Source organism: Rattus norvegicus, chromosome 10, assembly GCF_021556685.1.
Source record: "Rattus norvegicus strain SHRSP/BbbUtx chromosome 10, alternate assembly SHRSP_T2T, whole genome shotgun sequence".
Lineage (NCBI taxonomy): Eukaryota > Metazoa > Chordata > Mammalia > Rodentia > Muridae > Rattus > Rattus norvegicus.
This window is the reverse complement of record NC_141543.1, coordinates 36723677-36741083: the sequence shown is the minus strand read 5'-3', so window position 1 is coordinate 36741083 and position 17407 is coordinate 36723677. Positions and strand designations below refer to the sequence as shown.

The 17407-nt window shown below is 46.7% G+C and overlaps 1 protein-coding gene across 5 annotated transcripts in view; it reads left to right on the top strand.

Moving 5' to 3' along the window:
* The window catches only part of Itk (IL2-inducible T-cell kinase), a 61413-nt gene extending 44688 nt beyond the window's left edge, over window positions 1-16725 (top strand). For 4 of the 5 annotated variants that reach the window (XM_087573378.1, XM_087573376.1, XM_087573377.1 and 1 more), the window contains exons 9-17: window positions 597-679; window positions 1499-1632; window positions 2012-2086; window positions 4052-4223; window positions 5658-5874; window positions 7228-7292; window positions 7377-7495; window positions 10333-10490; window positions 14422-16725. In XM_087573378.1, the coding sequence (XP_087429504.1) occupies window positions 597-679; window positions 1499-1632; window positions 2012-2086; window positions 4052-4223; window positions 5658-5874; window positions 7228-7292; window positions 7377-7495; window positions 10333-10490; window positions 14422-14493 (1095 nt within the window). In that variant the 3' untranslated portion in view covers window positions 14494-16725. 5 annotated transcript variants of the gene reach the window in all.
* The last annotated feature ends 682 nt before the right edge of the window (window positions 16726-17407 follow it).

Genomic DNA, 17407 nt, shown 5'->3' with positions numbered 1-17407 from the left:
TCTACCCACCCCCTCTGTCTCTGTCTCTCTGTGTCTCTCTCTGGCTTTTGGTGTATCTCTCAACTAGTAGCATCCCACTGTTTCTCCATCTGCCCTTCAGTGAAATCTGCATTGTGAGCAGGGCTCCAGAAATCAAGCCCCATTCAGGAACTGAGGGAGCTTATCAAGATAAGTTTCGTGCCCCTGAGGAGGTGTAGAACAGGCTGGCACATCATGGAGCAAGAAAATGAACTTGCTCAGGCACCAAAGTTCAAACTCCAATCCCACTGCTCACTATCCTTAGGCCAATGGGAAATCCACTTACTCCCTCCAGCACTCACTTACTGACCTTGTTGTCAAAGAGGATAATGGTATCCAGGCTCCAACACCGAGGACTGGGAAATGTCTGTAGAATCCAGTGCCTGGTGAACTGTAAGGGAGAGGATCTGTGTCTGTCTATCCGTACAGGACCTCACATGAACAGCTGGTGGCTGCCACTACTGAAAGCCTGTTCCGTGCCAGTTAGTGCCTTCTCCTTCTTGAAGCAGGAGAGTGGAGCTAGGTTCCAGAGACTGGGTGTTAGATCACTAACCTTTCACTCTTTCCACCCAATCCAGGGTAAAGAAGGAGCATTCATGGTCCGAGATTCCAGGACACCCGGGACATACACAGTCTCTGTCTTCACCAAGGCCATCATAAGGTATGCCACTCGCTTGGCACAGAGGAATCATGACAGCTGCTTTTGTGTGACAGTGTAGATGTAGCGAGATCCGCCCATACATCATGCAGAGCCTCACTAGCAGTGGTGTGGCTTCTTCCAATGCTCCTGTAAAGTTAAAGCCCCAAGTTCAAGGGCAGGACTAGAGAGATGTAATAAGAAACAGAACTGGCTGGATACCAGATCCTTTCCTTGACTTTGGCAAGGCCTGGAGGCAGAGCTCTGAAGACATCACATACTTGCTTCTGTATGTGGTGAGCACATCAGGTAATAAATATATAGAGTAGAAGAAAGTAGTTTCAACTACAACTGGAAATAGACCAATGCCAGGTCTTGACATGCTAAAAATAAAACCTGTCTGCCATATTGAGAGTCCTGTGTGGCAGAGACTCCTGAGTGTAGGTGCATGCGTGCAAGTGTGTATGTGTATCTGTGTGTCTGTGTGCAAGTGTGTATGTGTATCTGTGTGTCTGTGTGTGTCTGTGTATGTATGTGCTTATCTCCAGATTCCACCCATGAGAGAAAGCATTCAATACTTGTCTTTCTGAGTCTGGATTTTTTTGTTTACCACACTAATCTTCTGTTCCATCCATTTCCTTATGAGTATCCTAATTTCTTCTTTACAGTTAAATAAAATTACAGTGTATATATGAAGCACTGTTTTTTAATCTGTTTCTATGCTAAGGAACATCTATGATGACTCCATATTTTGGCTATTGTAAATAGTGCAGCCATAAACAGGCACAGTCAAAAATCCTCACGCCGTTCTGGTAATAACTGTGTGTGTTCATTTGTTTCAAGTGAGAACAACCCCTGTATAAAACATTATCACATCAAAGAAACAAATGACAGCCCCAAGCGGTACTATGTGGCTGAGAAGTATGTGTTTGACTCCATCCCTCTCCTCATCCAGTATCACCAATACAATGGAGGAGGTAAGTTCTAGGGGACCGATCCCCACAAGGAGACTTGGGAAGAAATGACCGAGTCCCCACTGGGTTCTTTATGCAGCCCCAACTGTCCATAAATAGTAACTCAAGATGCAAATCAGAAACAGAAACAGAAACAAGCAAAACAAAAAACTTCCAAATGCCCAGGATCCCCATGCCTCCCACAGGAAATATCTGCTCTGAGGTCACCTTGTCCCTGCCCTCCTATGCTTAAGGATCCTCTCAAGGGCTCTGTGAAAACGGTGGTGGGACTTTTGGAATTTGGAAGTACTATTTCACGTACCGTTCTTTTCCTGGTGATTTAAGCTAGACAATTGCCATGGCAAAACCCTAACCATAGCCTTTGGTTTTTCTGTCAACCTAGGTTTGGTCACTCGACTCCGGTATCCAGTTTGCTCCTGGAGGCAGAAAGCCCCTGTCACAGCAGGGCTAAGATATGGTAGGCAGAAGATGTTGGACATTTGAGCTAAAACCTACATACCTAAATGTCTAGGACAAATTCTGAGAGTATTTGCTATTAGCCTAACTGTTCTTTAAATGTCAGATGATTTGGAGAGATGGTAAGAGTGATCGATCACATGCATTTGTGTAAGACCAAACACATTTAGTAAGACCAAAGCAGTGCCCTTTGGTTTCAATTGAGGCATTCATTGGGCACTACTTTATACAGAGCACCCTACTAAATGGTGTTGAAAATGTCAGAAAATATCCCTTAGCACTGTGTTCTATTCTACCCTTTGGCACTTTAGTTATACTCTAACTTGTTGGGTCTGGGTCTTCTACAAGGGCTGGGAGCTGTCAGCATCAGAAATGTTTATGTAGAATAAAGTTAAGTTTTGAAGATCTAGGACTTTAACTCAGTGGCAGAACATTGGTCTAACCCGAGTCAGGTCCCAAGTTTAATCCCCAGTACCAGAACAAAAAGGCGGGAGGGGAGGACTGTACCTATAGGGCCCTGGGGCCTACTATGAAGTCTGTCCTCCAAAATAGCTTCTTGACTCTCTACTAGAATCTAAAGGCATCTCAGTTCACATCCCTTGGTCCAACACCAAAATGTGCTGTTTGAAGAGGAGACTAATCTAATCATCCATTGTTGTAACCATTGGTGGTTCTCAGACTTCAGTGTGCAGCCAGTCTTTCCAAACACTTATCAAACAATGCTGATCCCAGGACACTCCCTGCTGCTTACCAAAACACTCCCCGAGAGCATGGCCTTGGAGTCCACATTATAAACAAGCAGCCCAGTAGCTTTGACCTAGGTGGGCAGGGAAATGCTTGGAGAAACACTGCCATAGAGTCTTCATATGCAGCCCTCAGCATGTGTTGCATACAGAGGATGCTCACATGCTGTCTGCTCTTGAGTCTATACCTCAGCTTGACAGACATGTGGCTGTACCATGCACCAGGAAAGCAGAATATATCATTATCCTCCTCATGAAAGTAAGGCTACTCTAATCGCTGAATCCTAAATTGTCCTGGATGGCATCACAGAGACTCTCTGGTCAGCCCCACTTATTTTGTCAGTAGGAAAATGAGGCTTAACTCCTTTTATTTGTATACTAAATACTTACCAAGAGCCCGCTCCAGGACTAGAGAAATGGCTGAAAAGTTAACAGAAGTTACTGCTCTTCCAGAAGAGCCAAGTTCATCTCCCAGCACCCAGATTCACTTATAACTCACTCCAGACTCACAGCCACTTATAACTCCACCCCAGGAGATCCAATACTCTCTTCTGGTCTCTGACAGTACCTGCATTCATGTGCGTTACACTCAAACAGACTTACACCATACTCATAAATAAAAACAATTCTTTTTTTTAAAAAAAGTCCTGCCAGAAACAGTTCCCTGCACAGGTCCCCCATGACCCAAGAACAGATCTTCAAGCTCTATTCTTGTCAAAGCCTAGCACAGTGCTGTGAGCACAGAGGGCCTCTAAATTCATCCACGAACATGTGAAAAATGCAAAGAAAATTTCCTCTGCAATAATGGCATAAAATTACAGACCTGGTATTTGCAAATCTCCATGTACTCTAGAGACTGAGAGAGTGGGATTACAAGTCTGAGACCAATCTGGGATGGATGATGAGTCAGTCTCAAGAGAAAAAAAAACATAATAAACTCTTTTCAATCAGATGCAGCTAAAAAAATGTTGGAACCCTATAACGATTAACCTTATTTGCCTTCTTTATCACACATAACGCCATTGTCTTTTTCTCTCCTTGCTCTCTCCTCCTCATCATGGCAATTTCAAAAACATGTCCGATGTTAAATAATAACTACTTATGACGGTCTAAGCCATCTTTGAGTCATAGTAACCATAGGCTAGATAAGACTGTATGTGTTTCTGAGATTCATATCTTATTAATTGCCCTCTCTAAAAGCTTTTCCTCTTCCTCTGTTCCAGGGAAGTGGGTGATCCAGCCCTCGGAGCTAACTTTCGTGCAGGAGATTGGCAGCGGGCAGTTTGGACTGGTGCATCTCGGCTACTGGCTCAACAAGGACAAGGTGGCCATCAAGACCATTCAGGAAGGGGCGATGTCAGAAGAAGACTTTATCGAGGAGGCAGAAGTCATGATGTGAGTCAGAGCACGGGTGTGCAGGCGTGCTGACAAGGAGGGCCTGGGCCGTGTTTGTAAAATTCCACTCTGATGTCTTGGCATGCCTCAGCTGTAGACTCCTACTACATAAGGAAAAAACAAAAAGAACCCTGTTAGGCCTGAGGAGACGGAGATGGCTCCAGTGGTGAAGTGCTTACTGCATGCACAACCACCAAGGCCTCAGTTCAAATCTGAAGAAATCATGTTATTAAAATAAAAAAAGAAGTTGGATGTGAAAGCATGTACTTGGTACCCCAGTACTGGGGAGATAGACATAGGCAGGTCCAGCCTAGGATACTTGGCTAGTTCCAGGCCAGTGAGTTCCTGTTTCTAAAGAGAAGGGGGGATAGGAGGGGAGGGGAGGGGAGGGGAGGGGAGGGGAGGGGAGGGGAGGAGAGGAGAGGAGAGGAGAGGAGAGGAGAGGAGAGGAGAGGAGAGGAGAGGAGAGGAGAGGAGAGGAGGGGACTGGAGAAAAAGTGGTTAAGCGCACTTGCAGTTCCAGAAGATTGGCACAGGCACACACACAGTGCACCCACATACATGCAACTGTACAAAGAAAACAGAGCCCTCCAAATCAGCACGAGCAAAGCACATATGAAATCATGGAGATGGTTGCAGACTGCACAGGGCCCGTGTCTGCAGGTCTGCAGCAGGTCTTTTGCACATGTATTACGGCTTCCACTGGGTGCTTTTATGGGAAACGTGGGTATGTGGACAAGTGAGGTCTCTGATTCTTGTGCCTTCTCGTTTGTCTCTTGTCCAGCTCCAGTGTGTTTGTTTTTGTTTATCTTCTTATATTTTATTCGTATCTCTTTGAAGCCTATTTGTTTTCTAATGAGAAACAGAAAGAGGGTGGATCCAGATGGGAGGGGAGATGGGGAGAAACTGGGAGGAGTTGGTGGGAGGAGACAGTAGTCAGGATATGATGTGTGAGGAAAAAAATCTGTTCTCAAAAAGGAAGGAAGGAAGGAAGGAAGGAAGGAAGGAAGGAAGGAAGGAAGGAAGGAAGGAAGACAGGGTTGATGATTCCTCAGGAATAATACCCATAGTTGACCTGTGGCCTACACAAAGAGAGGGAGTGGGGAGAGAGAGGAAGGGGAAGGAGAGAGGGAAGGAGAGGAACAGACAGACAGACTTCAGCATGATCTACAAGACCTGCTATATGTCTGGCTCTCTGGTCTCCTCTTCCACCCATCTCTGCTGTGGCCCACACTGGCCTCTATCCATCTTCATTCATACCAGGTGACTCTCTGATATGCCCAGACCTTGGCTCCCACGACCCTTTTTAGTTTGGGTGTGAGGTTTGGTTCTCTTCTCAGAACCATGAATTGGGTGAAGTGACGTGCCATCATATGCCCAGCACTCTTGGGATACTGGATTTAGGTCATCTCATCTCTTGCCTTTTTCTTCCAGGAAACTCTCTCACCCCAAGCTGGTGCAGCTCTATGGGGTGTGCTTGGAGCAAGCCCCCATCTGCCTGGTGTTTGAGTTCATGGAGCACGGCTGCCTATCGGATTACCTTCGAAGTCAGCGGGGTCTCTTTGCTGGAGAGACCCTGCTGGGCATGTGCCTGGACGTGTGTGAGGGCATGGCCTACCTGGAAAAAGCGTGTGTCATCCACAGAGACCTGGTATGAGTAAATGCAGGGGGCCAACACCTGCAAGAACAGGGCAAAGGAATGCATATTCCCCTGTAATGCAATGCTACCAAATCTGAGGGAGCATCACTAAGTAGCGTGTCCCACACGGCCTTCCCTCCTCTCGACCTCTTCCTGCTCCACCCACTTCAGGTGGCCCCTGATAGGGAAATGTTTCCAGTGCTCAGATCTGAACTACACCGGGCCATTCCTCGAACATGTGCCCTCAGAGTTTCAATCCACATTCTTCCAACATACAACTACTCCTAACTCCCTTCTCTGTGCCTCAGTTTCCCCCTGTAAAAGTGAAGGGGATAGGCCAGAACACTTTCACTTTGTAAAACCTATTGTTTGCATATGCTGAGTGTCCGAAGTGATGGTTTCCTTATGCCTTCTTCCCATGTATGCCTCCTATGCTTTGATCGTATTCAAACTCTTCCTCACCATCGCTTGTCCCTGATCTCAATGGCTCCCTTCCTCTTCACAGACACTTCCACTTCTACCTGCATGCTTCATTCATTCATTCATTCATTTTTAATCTAGATCTCATGTGTGAGGAAAAATGACCCATGCTGTTTGTCCTTAAGTGTAGCAATTTCACTTAACCAGATGTTCCCCAGTTCCATCCCACTTCCCCCATCGCATCATTTCATTCCTCCTTGTGGCTGAGTACCCTCCCCTCCACCCCCTCACCCCAATCCATGTCTATACACATCACCTTTTCTTTACCCCTTCTCTCATTGATGGGCACTTGGGCTGAAGCACTGTTTTTCTACCAAAGCTGCACCCAAACCTGAGGGGCAGCCTGGGAACCTCTTACAGGCAGGGATCATGAGTAGTCATGTGAGCCCCCAGTTGGACAGGGAAGTACTTTTCAGTATGAGACCCACCCACCTGTTCTCTTGTCTCCCAGGACTCTTCATGGACTACCTAAAGGATACTGACAGGGGCCAGGTACTCTCCCCACTAAGGATAGCATTAAGGGGATTGGCCTTCTTATTAATCACTTTCATATTAATCGCTTGGGAGGCACTGCAGGCAGCCCCAATGTCAGCACTGCCTACCCTGTCAGGTTGCATTCCAGTGAATTACTGGCTGCACAAGGCTGGGTCTCTCTAATAATTAGAAAATAAACTCCTCATCCTGATAAAAGGGCTTGCACACTCGGCAAACTCGCTGAGTTTCCAGCTAGCTCTGCAGGCTGTCGGTGATGCTCAACATCTGTAAGGCTCTGAGTGACTTTGTACAGCAACACAGAGAAACAAAGCCTAGTGACAGGAGTCCCTTCCTCTCCTGGCTCACCACCCACGACTTTATTTCTCATTTGCCTACCTGTCTCTGATCTAGGCCGCCAGGAACTGTTTGGTGGGAGAAAACCAGGTCATCAAGGTGTCCGACTTCGGCATGACAAGGTAATGGAAGGGTGTGGGATCAGCTGCCGTCAGGAAGGAGACTCAGCCCTGCACTGTTCTGACCTCTTCCTCGCCTCTTCCCAGGTTTGTCCTTGATGATCAATATACCAGCTCCACGGGCACCAAATTCCCAGTGAAGTGGGCATCCCCAGAAGTGTTCTCCTTCAGCCGCTACAGCAGCAAGTCAGATGTGTGGTCATTTGGTAAGTGTCACCCTGAGCCCGCCCCTGTGTGATCTGGAACTGTGCACCAGCTGTTTCCTTCTCAAATGCAAACAAGTCTACTTTGTTCTGACCCCTGTGTGGAGAAAGAACCCACGAGGGCCTGCGTGAGAACAGCCTGAAATGTCCGAGCAGCCTCTTTTTGCTGCCTTTATCTCTAGATATCTTTAGAACGGCTAAGAAATTAAAAATAATAATGGAAAAGGAGACTTGGGGTAGCTACTGTGAGCTGGAAAGCTGGAGTTGTCGGGAGATTGGAATATGAAGCTGAAAGCAGGACCTTGCTGGGTCCAACATTCCCATACTCAATCCTCCGTAAGCTCTTGTCACTTCACCATGGTTTCCTGAGTGTCTGTTACACTCCTGGGCTATTCAGGGGCTGAGAAGCAGGAGGGCACAGGGCAGAAGAGACTTCTATCCTCTTGAAGCTAAACTTTTGGGGAGAGGAGACAGATGACTGTCACTGAAGTGGAGTTTGGGTCCGTGAGTGCTGTGACTCAAGGAAAGCAGCATTGGTAGAGAGTATTTAGGGTGGGAGAAGGGTCCATTTTACCCAGTACGCTCTGGAAAGGCCTTCTAGAAGTAACTCTTGGACAAATGTCTCCATTCAAATATTCATGAAGCTGTGTCCCTGGCAGGGACGAGAAAGTATGAAAACTCAACTACATCCAGAGATAGCAAGAGTTCCTGAGTTACAGGGAGAACAAAGACAGCAGTAACAGTTGGTGGGAATGAATGACACTAACATGTGGGAAAGGTTAAATAACTTGCTGAGTTTGACGTCAGTCTAACTCACAATTTGTGCACACAAACAGTGTGCATGAAAGTGTACCGAATAGCCGCTCCAATATGATGACTGTACAGATGGCACTTCGGAGAGAAACTGCTTTGGGTTGACCTTGCTATTCTATGTGAAAGGTTTTCCAGGGCACAAACTCAGTGGCACGAGCATGGGAGATCAAGTCTCCCAGGGTAAGAATCGGTGCTGCAATCTTCACTTTAGAATGCCCTATTCCCACGAGTCCAGAACTTGTTAATTATGAATCTTTCTGCTCTGTTCCTTAGTTCAACACACACACACACACACACACACACACACACACACACACACACACACACACACACCTCTGGGCTTGGCTGTTACTGTTAACAGGGTAGAAGTTACAGGATGAATTTGGAGGCAATTGTTCTGGTGTCTTCCTTGCACAACTGTCCACAAGTATAGAAGAAGGCCAGAGACAACTCGTGGCTATCTCTCTGTGGGTTATAGAGCCACGGACACTGCCAAGGTGGCACCCAACAAAGATGTTTAGAGTGTGAGCTATACGCACTTTCACCAGCACATTGCAGAAGGGAGTTTGGGAAGTCTTGGCGTGTCAACCCGAGGATAGTCTACTGGGTTTTCCAGAAGTCTAAAGTGCATCCCTTCCTGAGATGTGTGATTTGAAAAGAGTCCAGGAATGAGGTTGAGAGACAGGGGTAGAACAGAAACAGGTAGGAGCAGCAGGGCACACTGGTGCATAACACGGGGGGAGGCAGAGGCAGATCTCTGAGTTCCAGGGCAGCATGGTCTACAGAGAGAGTTCCAGGACAGCCAGGGCTTTTACACAGAGAAATCCTGTCTCAGAGAAAAAAGACAGATAGGCGGACAGGCAGATGGGAAGATAGACAGGTGGACCGACAGAAAGAGGAAGAAAAGAGAAAGACAGACAGTAGTATGTGCAAACCACAGCAACCTGCAGGCTACGAGCCTCCTGCCTGGCTCAGCCTTGTGGGTTTTGTCATAAACGCAGTCTGTGTGATTTATCCCATTGCTTTTATTGAGCGAGTCAGCAGCCTCTATAAACTCTGCCTCTTCATGCCTCAGAGGGTTCACGTTAAAGCAGTCAATACCCAGTAGCCCCAACAACTCACTTCAGAAGACACCTTACTAGAAATCCTAGCACCTTGGGACACTGAACAGTCTTCCTCACAGTCAGATTCTGATTTCCAGGTCTTTGGGCATCTCAGAGGAGCCTGCAGGTTAGTGACCCCAGGAGGAGGGTATTAGGGTGAGGTTCAGAAGTCTCCCATTCGAACAAGTGTAGGAGCTGGCTCTTAGTGGGTATTTGAGAATCAAACTTTGGGGAACTCCATCCTCCAGTCCTGTAGTTTTACCCCTCTGGTCAGGACACCAGCAACCTCCATTTTTTTTCTGAGTCTGTGATCTGTCAGTACACGAGAGAGACAAAGCTGAGGCAGCTTGTATATGGATGAAGGAGTGAAGAAACATGCTGTGGGAAGATGCTTTCCCCTCAGTGTCTACAAACAAGTTAAGATTCTGTCTATGAAATGCCTGACACCACAAATGGTTTAGACTTTAGATTTGGAATATTTGCATGTATGTGTACGTAAAGGTATTTATAGCTATGGTGTGGGGTAGGAGAGAGAGAGAGCAAGAGAGCTTGGGAATGAAACTGAAGTCTAGACATAAATCCATTTGCTTTGTATATACCTCAGAATCTCTCCAGAAGAACTAGTGGCCTTTTCAGGACTCCTCAAGCACACGCACACCCATGGCGATCACTCATACACACACACACACACACACACACACACACAGAGAGAGAGAGAGAGAGAGAGAGAGAGAGAGAGAGTAAAATAATATTTTAAAATAGAACAATGAAAAAAATTAAGGGAAGGCCTGATACTGCACTTCCAGACGTCTAGAGGGGTAGACTTAATACTCACTCCAAGGACCCTGTTGCTTGTGGGCGTGAGTCTCTCTGGTACATGTGCACCTTCCCCCTAGCTGTTTTTCTGTTCACTGCTGCTTCTAGGTGTACTGATGTGGGAAGTCTTCAGCGAAGGCAAAATCCCATATGAAAACCGAAGCAATTCAGAGGTCGTGGAAGACATCAGCACTGGCTTTCGGTTATACAAGCCCCGCCTGGCCTCCCCTCATGTCTACCAGGTCATGAATCACTGCTGGAAAGAGGTCAGTACACAGGGAGATTCCCCCTGGATCGTAACACACACTTTCAGGGTCCGCATCAAGCGAGAAAGGACATGACCTACAAGGATGGGGATCAAGGAAGACCATAATAAACAGGCAGGGCTTTGTACATGTTTCTGCATATAATCATGTTTTAACTATACGTACATAGGGAGTACAGTATGATCTTTCAGTGTGTGGTTATCAATGTGTACTGCTCTGTGGTTCCTTGGCTTTTATTGTTTATTTCTTTTTTATTGTTGAGTAGTACTCCATTTGTATGGACATACCATAGTTGGTTTATTCATGTGCTTACTAAAAGGAGCTCTCAGTTTCCAGCAATTATGAGAAAACCTGCTATAAGCATTTACTGCATGTGAATCTATTAAAGTGAATCTAACGGACATAAATTTTCAACTCGGTTGGGTAAATGCCTAGGAGTGGCTGCTGGAACATATGTTAACACTGTTTAGTTGATTTAAGAAGCTAAACGCTGTCGGGTTGTGTTCCTAAGTCTTTTGCCCATTCTTAGCAGTAATGATGGATTCTGGTGCTTTTGTTTTTATTGGTTTGTTGGTTTGGTTGGTACTGCATAGACCCAGCTTTCCTGGAACTCACTGTGTGGACCAGGCCCTGAACCCACAGAGATACACCTGTCTCTGCTTCTGCCTCCTAACTGCAGGAATTAAAGGTGTACACCCCCATGCCCGGCCCTGCTGCGTCTCATACGCACCAGTACTGGTTATGCTGGACATCACCATTCCTACAGAGGAGGGGGAGATTATATTTTATGTTGTCTCATCTGCCATTTCTTTAGTGGCTGGCCGTGCTGCGCCTCTTTTTGTTTGTGTGCCATCTGTAATCTTAGTGAAACGCTCAGGTTGTTTATTTCCTATCGTTGGCTTTAGAAGGGTTCCTTATCATTATATGCTTTGCAAATGTGTTCTCCAAGCCTACAGTTTACCTTTTCATTCTCTTAGCAATTTCCTTAATGCTTTTACTTAAAAAACTATGCGTGTGGGTGTTGTGCCTATACACGTGTCTGTGCACCCTACTTACAAAGTTCCACAGCGAACAGAAGAGGACTTCAGAACCCCTGGGACTGTAGTTTCAGATGGTTGCGAGCAGCCCCAAGGGGCTGGGAATCAAACCCTGATCCCAGCAAGTGCTCTTAACCACTGATCCATCTCTCCAGCCCTTACTAGTGTCACTTAAATCACATTATTTATTTATTTCATGTGTGTGTGTATGCAGCCCCGAGGGTGGCGTACACTGTTAGTATGCACCTAGGTAGGTCAGAGGACAACTTGCAAGGGTCAGTTCTCACCTTCTGCCTGTGGGTCCCAGGGATGGGGCTCAAGCTGTCAGTTAGCAGCAAGCGCTTTTGCCTTCTGAGCCATCCCACCGTCCCTCTGGACAGGGTCTCTTACTGAATGGAGGTTTTCCAGTTTTAACAAGTTCAGCATCATTTCCCCCATGAATTGCGCTTTCGAAGTTGTAGCTAACAACTCCTCATGAACAGAAGTCACTCAGAAGTCACTCCGAACAGTCACTCAGAACAGTCACTCAGATCTCCTCCAATAAGGATCTCGTAGAGGTTTAATTTATTATTTCTGTATTCTTTTAAATCTTTGCTCCTTCTCAAAATCATGACCACTTTTTAATTGTGATTGCTGTGCATGCACGCATGTGCGTGCGCGCACACACACACACACACACACACACACACACGCATACACAGATATACAAACTCAAACCTACTCAGTCCACTTAAAGTTATTTGTATGTGTAAGATTTGGGGGATGACCACTGGTAACCACTCAGGGGGCTCATCCCTGGGGAAGACTACGTCTCCTACTCCCAGCATTCCTCATTTGCATATAGTTCCCAGTTCAAGGGTGAGGCCCGGTAAGAATCACCCCCTTCCATTTTGCATGGCTCTTGGAGTCCTTGTTTCGGCAGCCATGGGGGCATGATGGGTGAAGCTAACCTGTCTAGGAGACACAGTCTCAGGACAGATTTCCTGGTCCTCTGGCTCTTACAATCTCACCCTCCCACAATGATCCTGCATCACTGGGACAGAGGTCATGTTACAGACGTGTTCGTGGAGGCTATCTACTCATTCCCTATATCTGACCACTTATGGATTTCTGTAACAGTCTCCTTCTGTCGCAAATGGATGGGTGGTTTGTTTTTTATTTCTTTTTAATGAGGAGTGAAAGCCACACTTATCTGTTAAAGGATAGATATTTAGAGTACGGTTAGGAATTAAGCTGGTTTATAAAGTGTCATAGGTCTTCTCTTAGATCTGTGACATCACCAGCCCCAGGTAGTTGGGTAAGTGCCCAGTACCAGGCACGATTGTCTCCCTGTTGAGGAATCTTTAAATCTAATAGGAGAGCTGTTGGCTACCACCAGTATGAGGGCCAGTACTGCATCCTTAGGGTCATAGTGCCATGCTCATAGCCACGTGGTTATAGCTGGGTAGGATTGCCCGTGGCTTCCCTCTCTTGGAAGATTTCCAAGCACCTTTCAGTGCAATGAAAACTAGACCTAAGGGAGGAGGCTTTCAAGTCAGATTCAGCTTGTCTCCTCGAGGTCTTATGTCCAAAGTGCATGGTGTCTTCAGCAATCAGCAATTACCTTCTACCTCTGGGAGGCGATGGAGGGCAACAGCAAGTCTATGTTGTTTGGGAGGGTTTCATGGGCTTCCACGACCAGCAACTCTAAAGGGAGTTTCTCAGGCCTAGTGTTTAGGTTTTTGTTAGTCTGTGGTTCTTGGTGGGGAGCATTGTCAGCCCAAGTGGGTAACTTTATTTAAACCACATATGTATACGCAGACCTATATGCCTTGCATATAACTCTAGGTAAATATATAATGTGATTCCTGGTGACTTTCTCCAGACATCCTTAGTGCTGTTTACTGTCACTCTTCCTATTACTGACTTCCCTCTCCCACCCCCAGTCAAGGCTGCCTCCCCCATTTTACTCTTGAAACCACTTGTCCTATGGTTTCACCTTTGACCTTCAGGTTCATGATAGACTAGGGTCTACTTTTTTGTGAGCAGCCTAGGTTTGCTACTTGAACTGCTGGTTCCTATGTGAGAGGGCAGTTAAAGCACTGTTTGTTGTCCAACTTATCCCACTGTCTGCTTGCTGTGCTCATCAGGGTCTCTCAGGACCCCTGTCCTGTCCCTCTGATCCACTGTTTATCTTTTCACCAGTGTCACCTGATGAGGAACTTTACAGTAAACCCCAAGGTGGGGCGATAATGTCTCCCATCTCTGTTTTTCTTCCTCCATTGTATTTGTTCTCTGAGACTTGTGTCTCTTTCATATACATTTCAGAGTCAGCTAGTCAGTGCCACGCAACCACGTGCTGGGTGGTTCGGTTGGCGTTGTGTTGAATCTGTAGATCACATTGTGAGGCAGTGACAACTTAACACTAGTGTTGGCTTCAAGCATCTCTGATTTAACATAATATTACATCCTCCTTATATATATCCTATACATACAGTGTAAGCTTTAAACATAAATATTTCCTTTTTTGTTACTTAGTGCTGTTGAGATACATTTTGCATGGTTTGCTTAATTCTCAAAACCATCTCATGAGCTAGACTTCATCTCCTTTTTACTGATGAGAAACCTGATCTTCAGAGAGGTTTTTGCCACCTGTCCAGTCTCACACAATGGACAAGTGGTGGGGCCGAGATTTAAGTTCAGTGCCATGTGTATAAGGTTCTGGGTTTGATCCCCCTTTTAAAAAAGAGGCAAGAATTAAAAATTAGGTCATCTGGTCTCGGACTCTCTACAGCCTGCGTGGAATCATATTTTGAACTCAGAGTGGATGTTGTTATTAAATTCTGGCTTGCTTTAAACTTTGCTTGAATGCACAGGTATGAGGAACTTATAGAGATCTCTTTGTTACTTTCCAGAAACCGGAAGACCGGCCACCCTTCTCCCGGCTGTTAAGCCAACTGGCTGAAATCGCAGAATGTGGACTTTAGCCGGGACTCATTGACCAGCCACCGCCATGAATCCTGAGCGAAGGAACAATGTCCCTTTTCCAGAGCATTAAAAGCTGCCACCAGCCCAGGACCCCCACAGGTGCCTGGACCATGGCGGCAGCACCTGTGCAGCCACAACTGCAGCATCCTAGAAGACGCTGGAGGGCCAGCCGCCGAGCCAACAGCTGGGCCGCAGCTGGAGCAGTGTCTCTGTGTCTGCCCCATCCCAGCCTCTTGTCATATGCTGTACTCGAGGCTCCATTGCCCGCTCTCAGGAACAGCCCTTCCCCTTCTCAGCAATCAGGAGAGGCAGATGTAGGCCACGCTCTTCTTTTTATTATTATTTTAAGAATAGTTCAAGTAATCTTTAATTTGACCCAACGAGACTATATGCCTATTTTATGGATGGGAGAGTAGGAAAGCACCGTTCTTTTTCTAAGAAACCCACGGGGTGGTTAAAGCAGGGTGTTCTACTGCTGCAAGGCTGGCAGCCATAGCTTCCTGCCACACACGAGGCAGAGTGGATGCTTGTGCCAGAGGCCGGATGTCATACAACTTCAGAGCACACTGCCACCTCTCTTTGATGGGGCACAGCGAGCTCCACTGGGTGGATAGAGTGGGGTGACACATTCAGAGCCCATGGCTGGACCACAGGGTGTCTGAGTCTGGTCAGGAATGAGAGGGCCTCCGATGGTGGGAATAAACGGGTGCAGAAGAAGTCTTTGGGTTGTTACTGATCCTATGACCCTGTGTAATGGCGAGCCACGTGCGTGACTGGATCTCCTGTTCTGCGTAGAATGCTGTGGCGATGACTACAGAATGTTCGCCACTCCAGCCTCTCAGGAGCGGCGTCCACACGGCACTGCCCACATGAACCGAGATAGGGCAGCACTGTGATGATCATGTTACTTTGAGACATTGGGTTCTCTCAGGCCCTAGGGGTTTGTTTAGCAGTCTGAAGGTTGAGTCAAGCACTGGGCGGTGCTTCCAAAATGCACAGAATGTTGATTGGCACTTGCACAGGTGACAGGCATATAGCCCGCATGCTGGTTATTCCTGAGGAACCGCAGTTCATCCCAAGCCAGACAACTGTCCTGGTGACAGAACTGGGAAGGACAGAGATTGAGACGCCACCCAAATATAATCCAGGGCAGCCTCTTAGCTCTTCTCAACACTGCCTCCTGCTGAGACCGGACTGCTAAGGACGGTAACACAGGAAAGTCAGACCTTAAGCAGCCACACCCCCACCCAACCATGTTGTTCCTACATAGAGCACTGGGGGGCACAGTGGGACCCTCCAATTTGAAACGGACTGTTCTCTTTCTTCATCTTCATCCTCACCTTCATCTGAGTTCACAACCCTCGAGCCACTCAAAATTAACCCTTTCATTCTCCCAGCCTACCAGAGTCACATCGCCTGAGGCCATTTATACAAGAGCTTCAAAGGTGCTCTCAACTAGCCTCCTGCAGACTGTTTGCTGTAATTATCCCTTCAACCTAGAGCTGGATCTCTTGTGAGGAGGAGGATTCCCTGATGCCAGGCACACTTGATTTCCCTGCAGTGTTCAAACAAAGCTCCTAGAAAAATGATCAGAGTCACAGATTTCCTCTTCCTAAGTCACACAGCATTTTGTCTGGCTTGCACTTCAGATGCATCACTTCCGGCTGTAATCACCATGTCCAGCTAAAACTCTGTCACTCAGAAAACAATCTTCCTCAACTGGCCCACACTCGTCTCTGTTTATGTCTCAGCCTACTGTACATTCTCTTTTGGGAACCCTTAATTAAGAGACGGTTTCTGGGACATCCAACCTAGACGCTAAACACTGGAACTGAGAGATGTCTGTGGTGTGGTCTAGGAGACTGCCCTCCCCCACCATACCGTGGTCTTGGCCCTCTAACCTCAAATGTGTGGAGGCTTTGATGGGCGTGTGTGCACCGCTTACTCCAGTGTCCCGCTTAGGAAGATGGGATTCTCTTCTGCTGGTTTCTGTCTTACATTTTTGTAAATGGTGCCCAGTGTTCACAGAAAGGTTTTGGTTCGAAATGTATTTTGTAGGTTTTGCAATTCGTAATGTTTGGGACTACGTATTTATGCCTGGATCGGGAGAGTATTTATTGCTTGTGTTCCAGATAAAAGTACTTCAGATATGTCTTACCCTCTGTAGGAGGCACAAGTCAACAGTTGCTTATGGAAAAAAAATAATAATAAAGTTACATGTTTTACAAGTACAGGCTCTGGGAACTTGAGTTTCAAGTTGCTGACACATCAGTTTGCTTAAATAAAAGTGGTCATGTGGTTTCTGAATGAAAAGAAAAGAAGAAAAGAAATAAAAAGAAAGACATGGCTGTCCCTAGGTATGGCGGAGAAGGTTTATTGTAGATATGAGGGAGAGGCAGAGGTAGAGACATCTGGGAGAGTCCAGAGTAAACTTGACCCTGAGCTGTGCCCTGTGGGGAGATGTGGGAGGAGAGAGGGAGGAGCCAGGAGACGGGAGGGTAGAAGAAAAAAAGCTGGGTGACCAAAATGGCTGGATCCCACAGGGAAGGGCAGCCCAACACGTAAGCTGGAGAAGTTTACGTTAGGGGTTGGGGCACGCCAGACATACGCTGTAACAGGTAGTAACTGGGGGATGCCGGGAGAACCTGGAGGCCAGATCCACTTGGAAATGTTAACTAGGTCCTGAGTTTGAGACCTGACAGTTTCATATTTTACAAGTAAAAAACTACGTAGCCCTCAGTGGCGTGTCGCACGCACACAATGCGTTATCAGGTGTTTTCTGAACATCGTGTACTTGGCACAGGGTACAGATGGTCACAGAAACTAGGGCAGAAGACTAGAAGTTCCTAGCCGAGAAGTCAGGCACAGTGTCTAGTCAGATTAGAACATAGCCATTGAAGTGACAATGGAAGC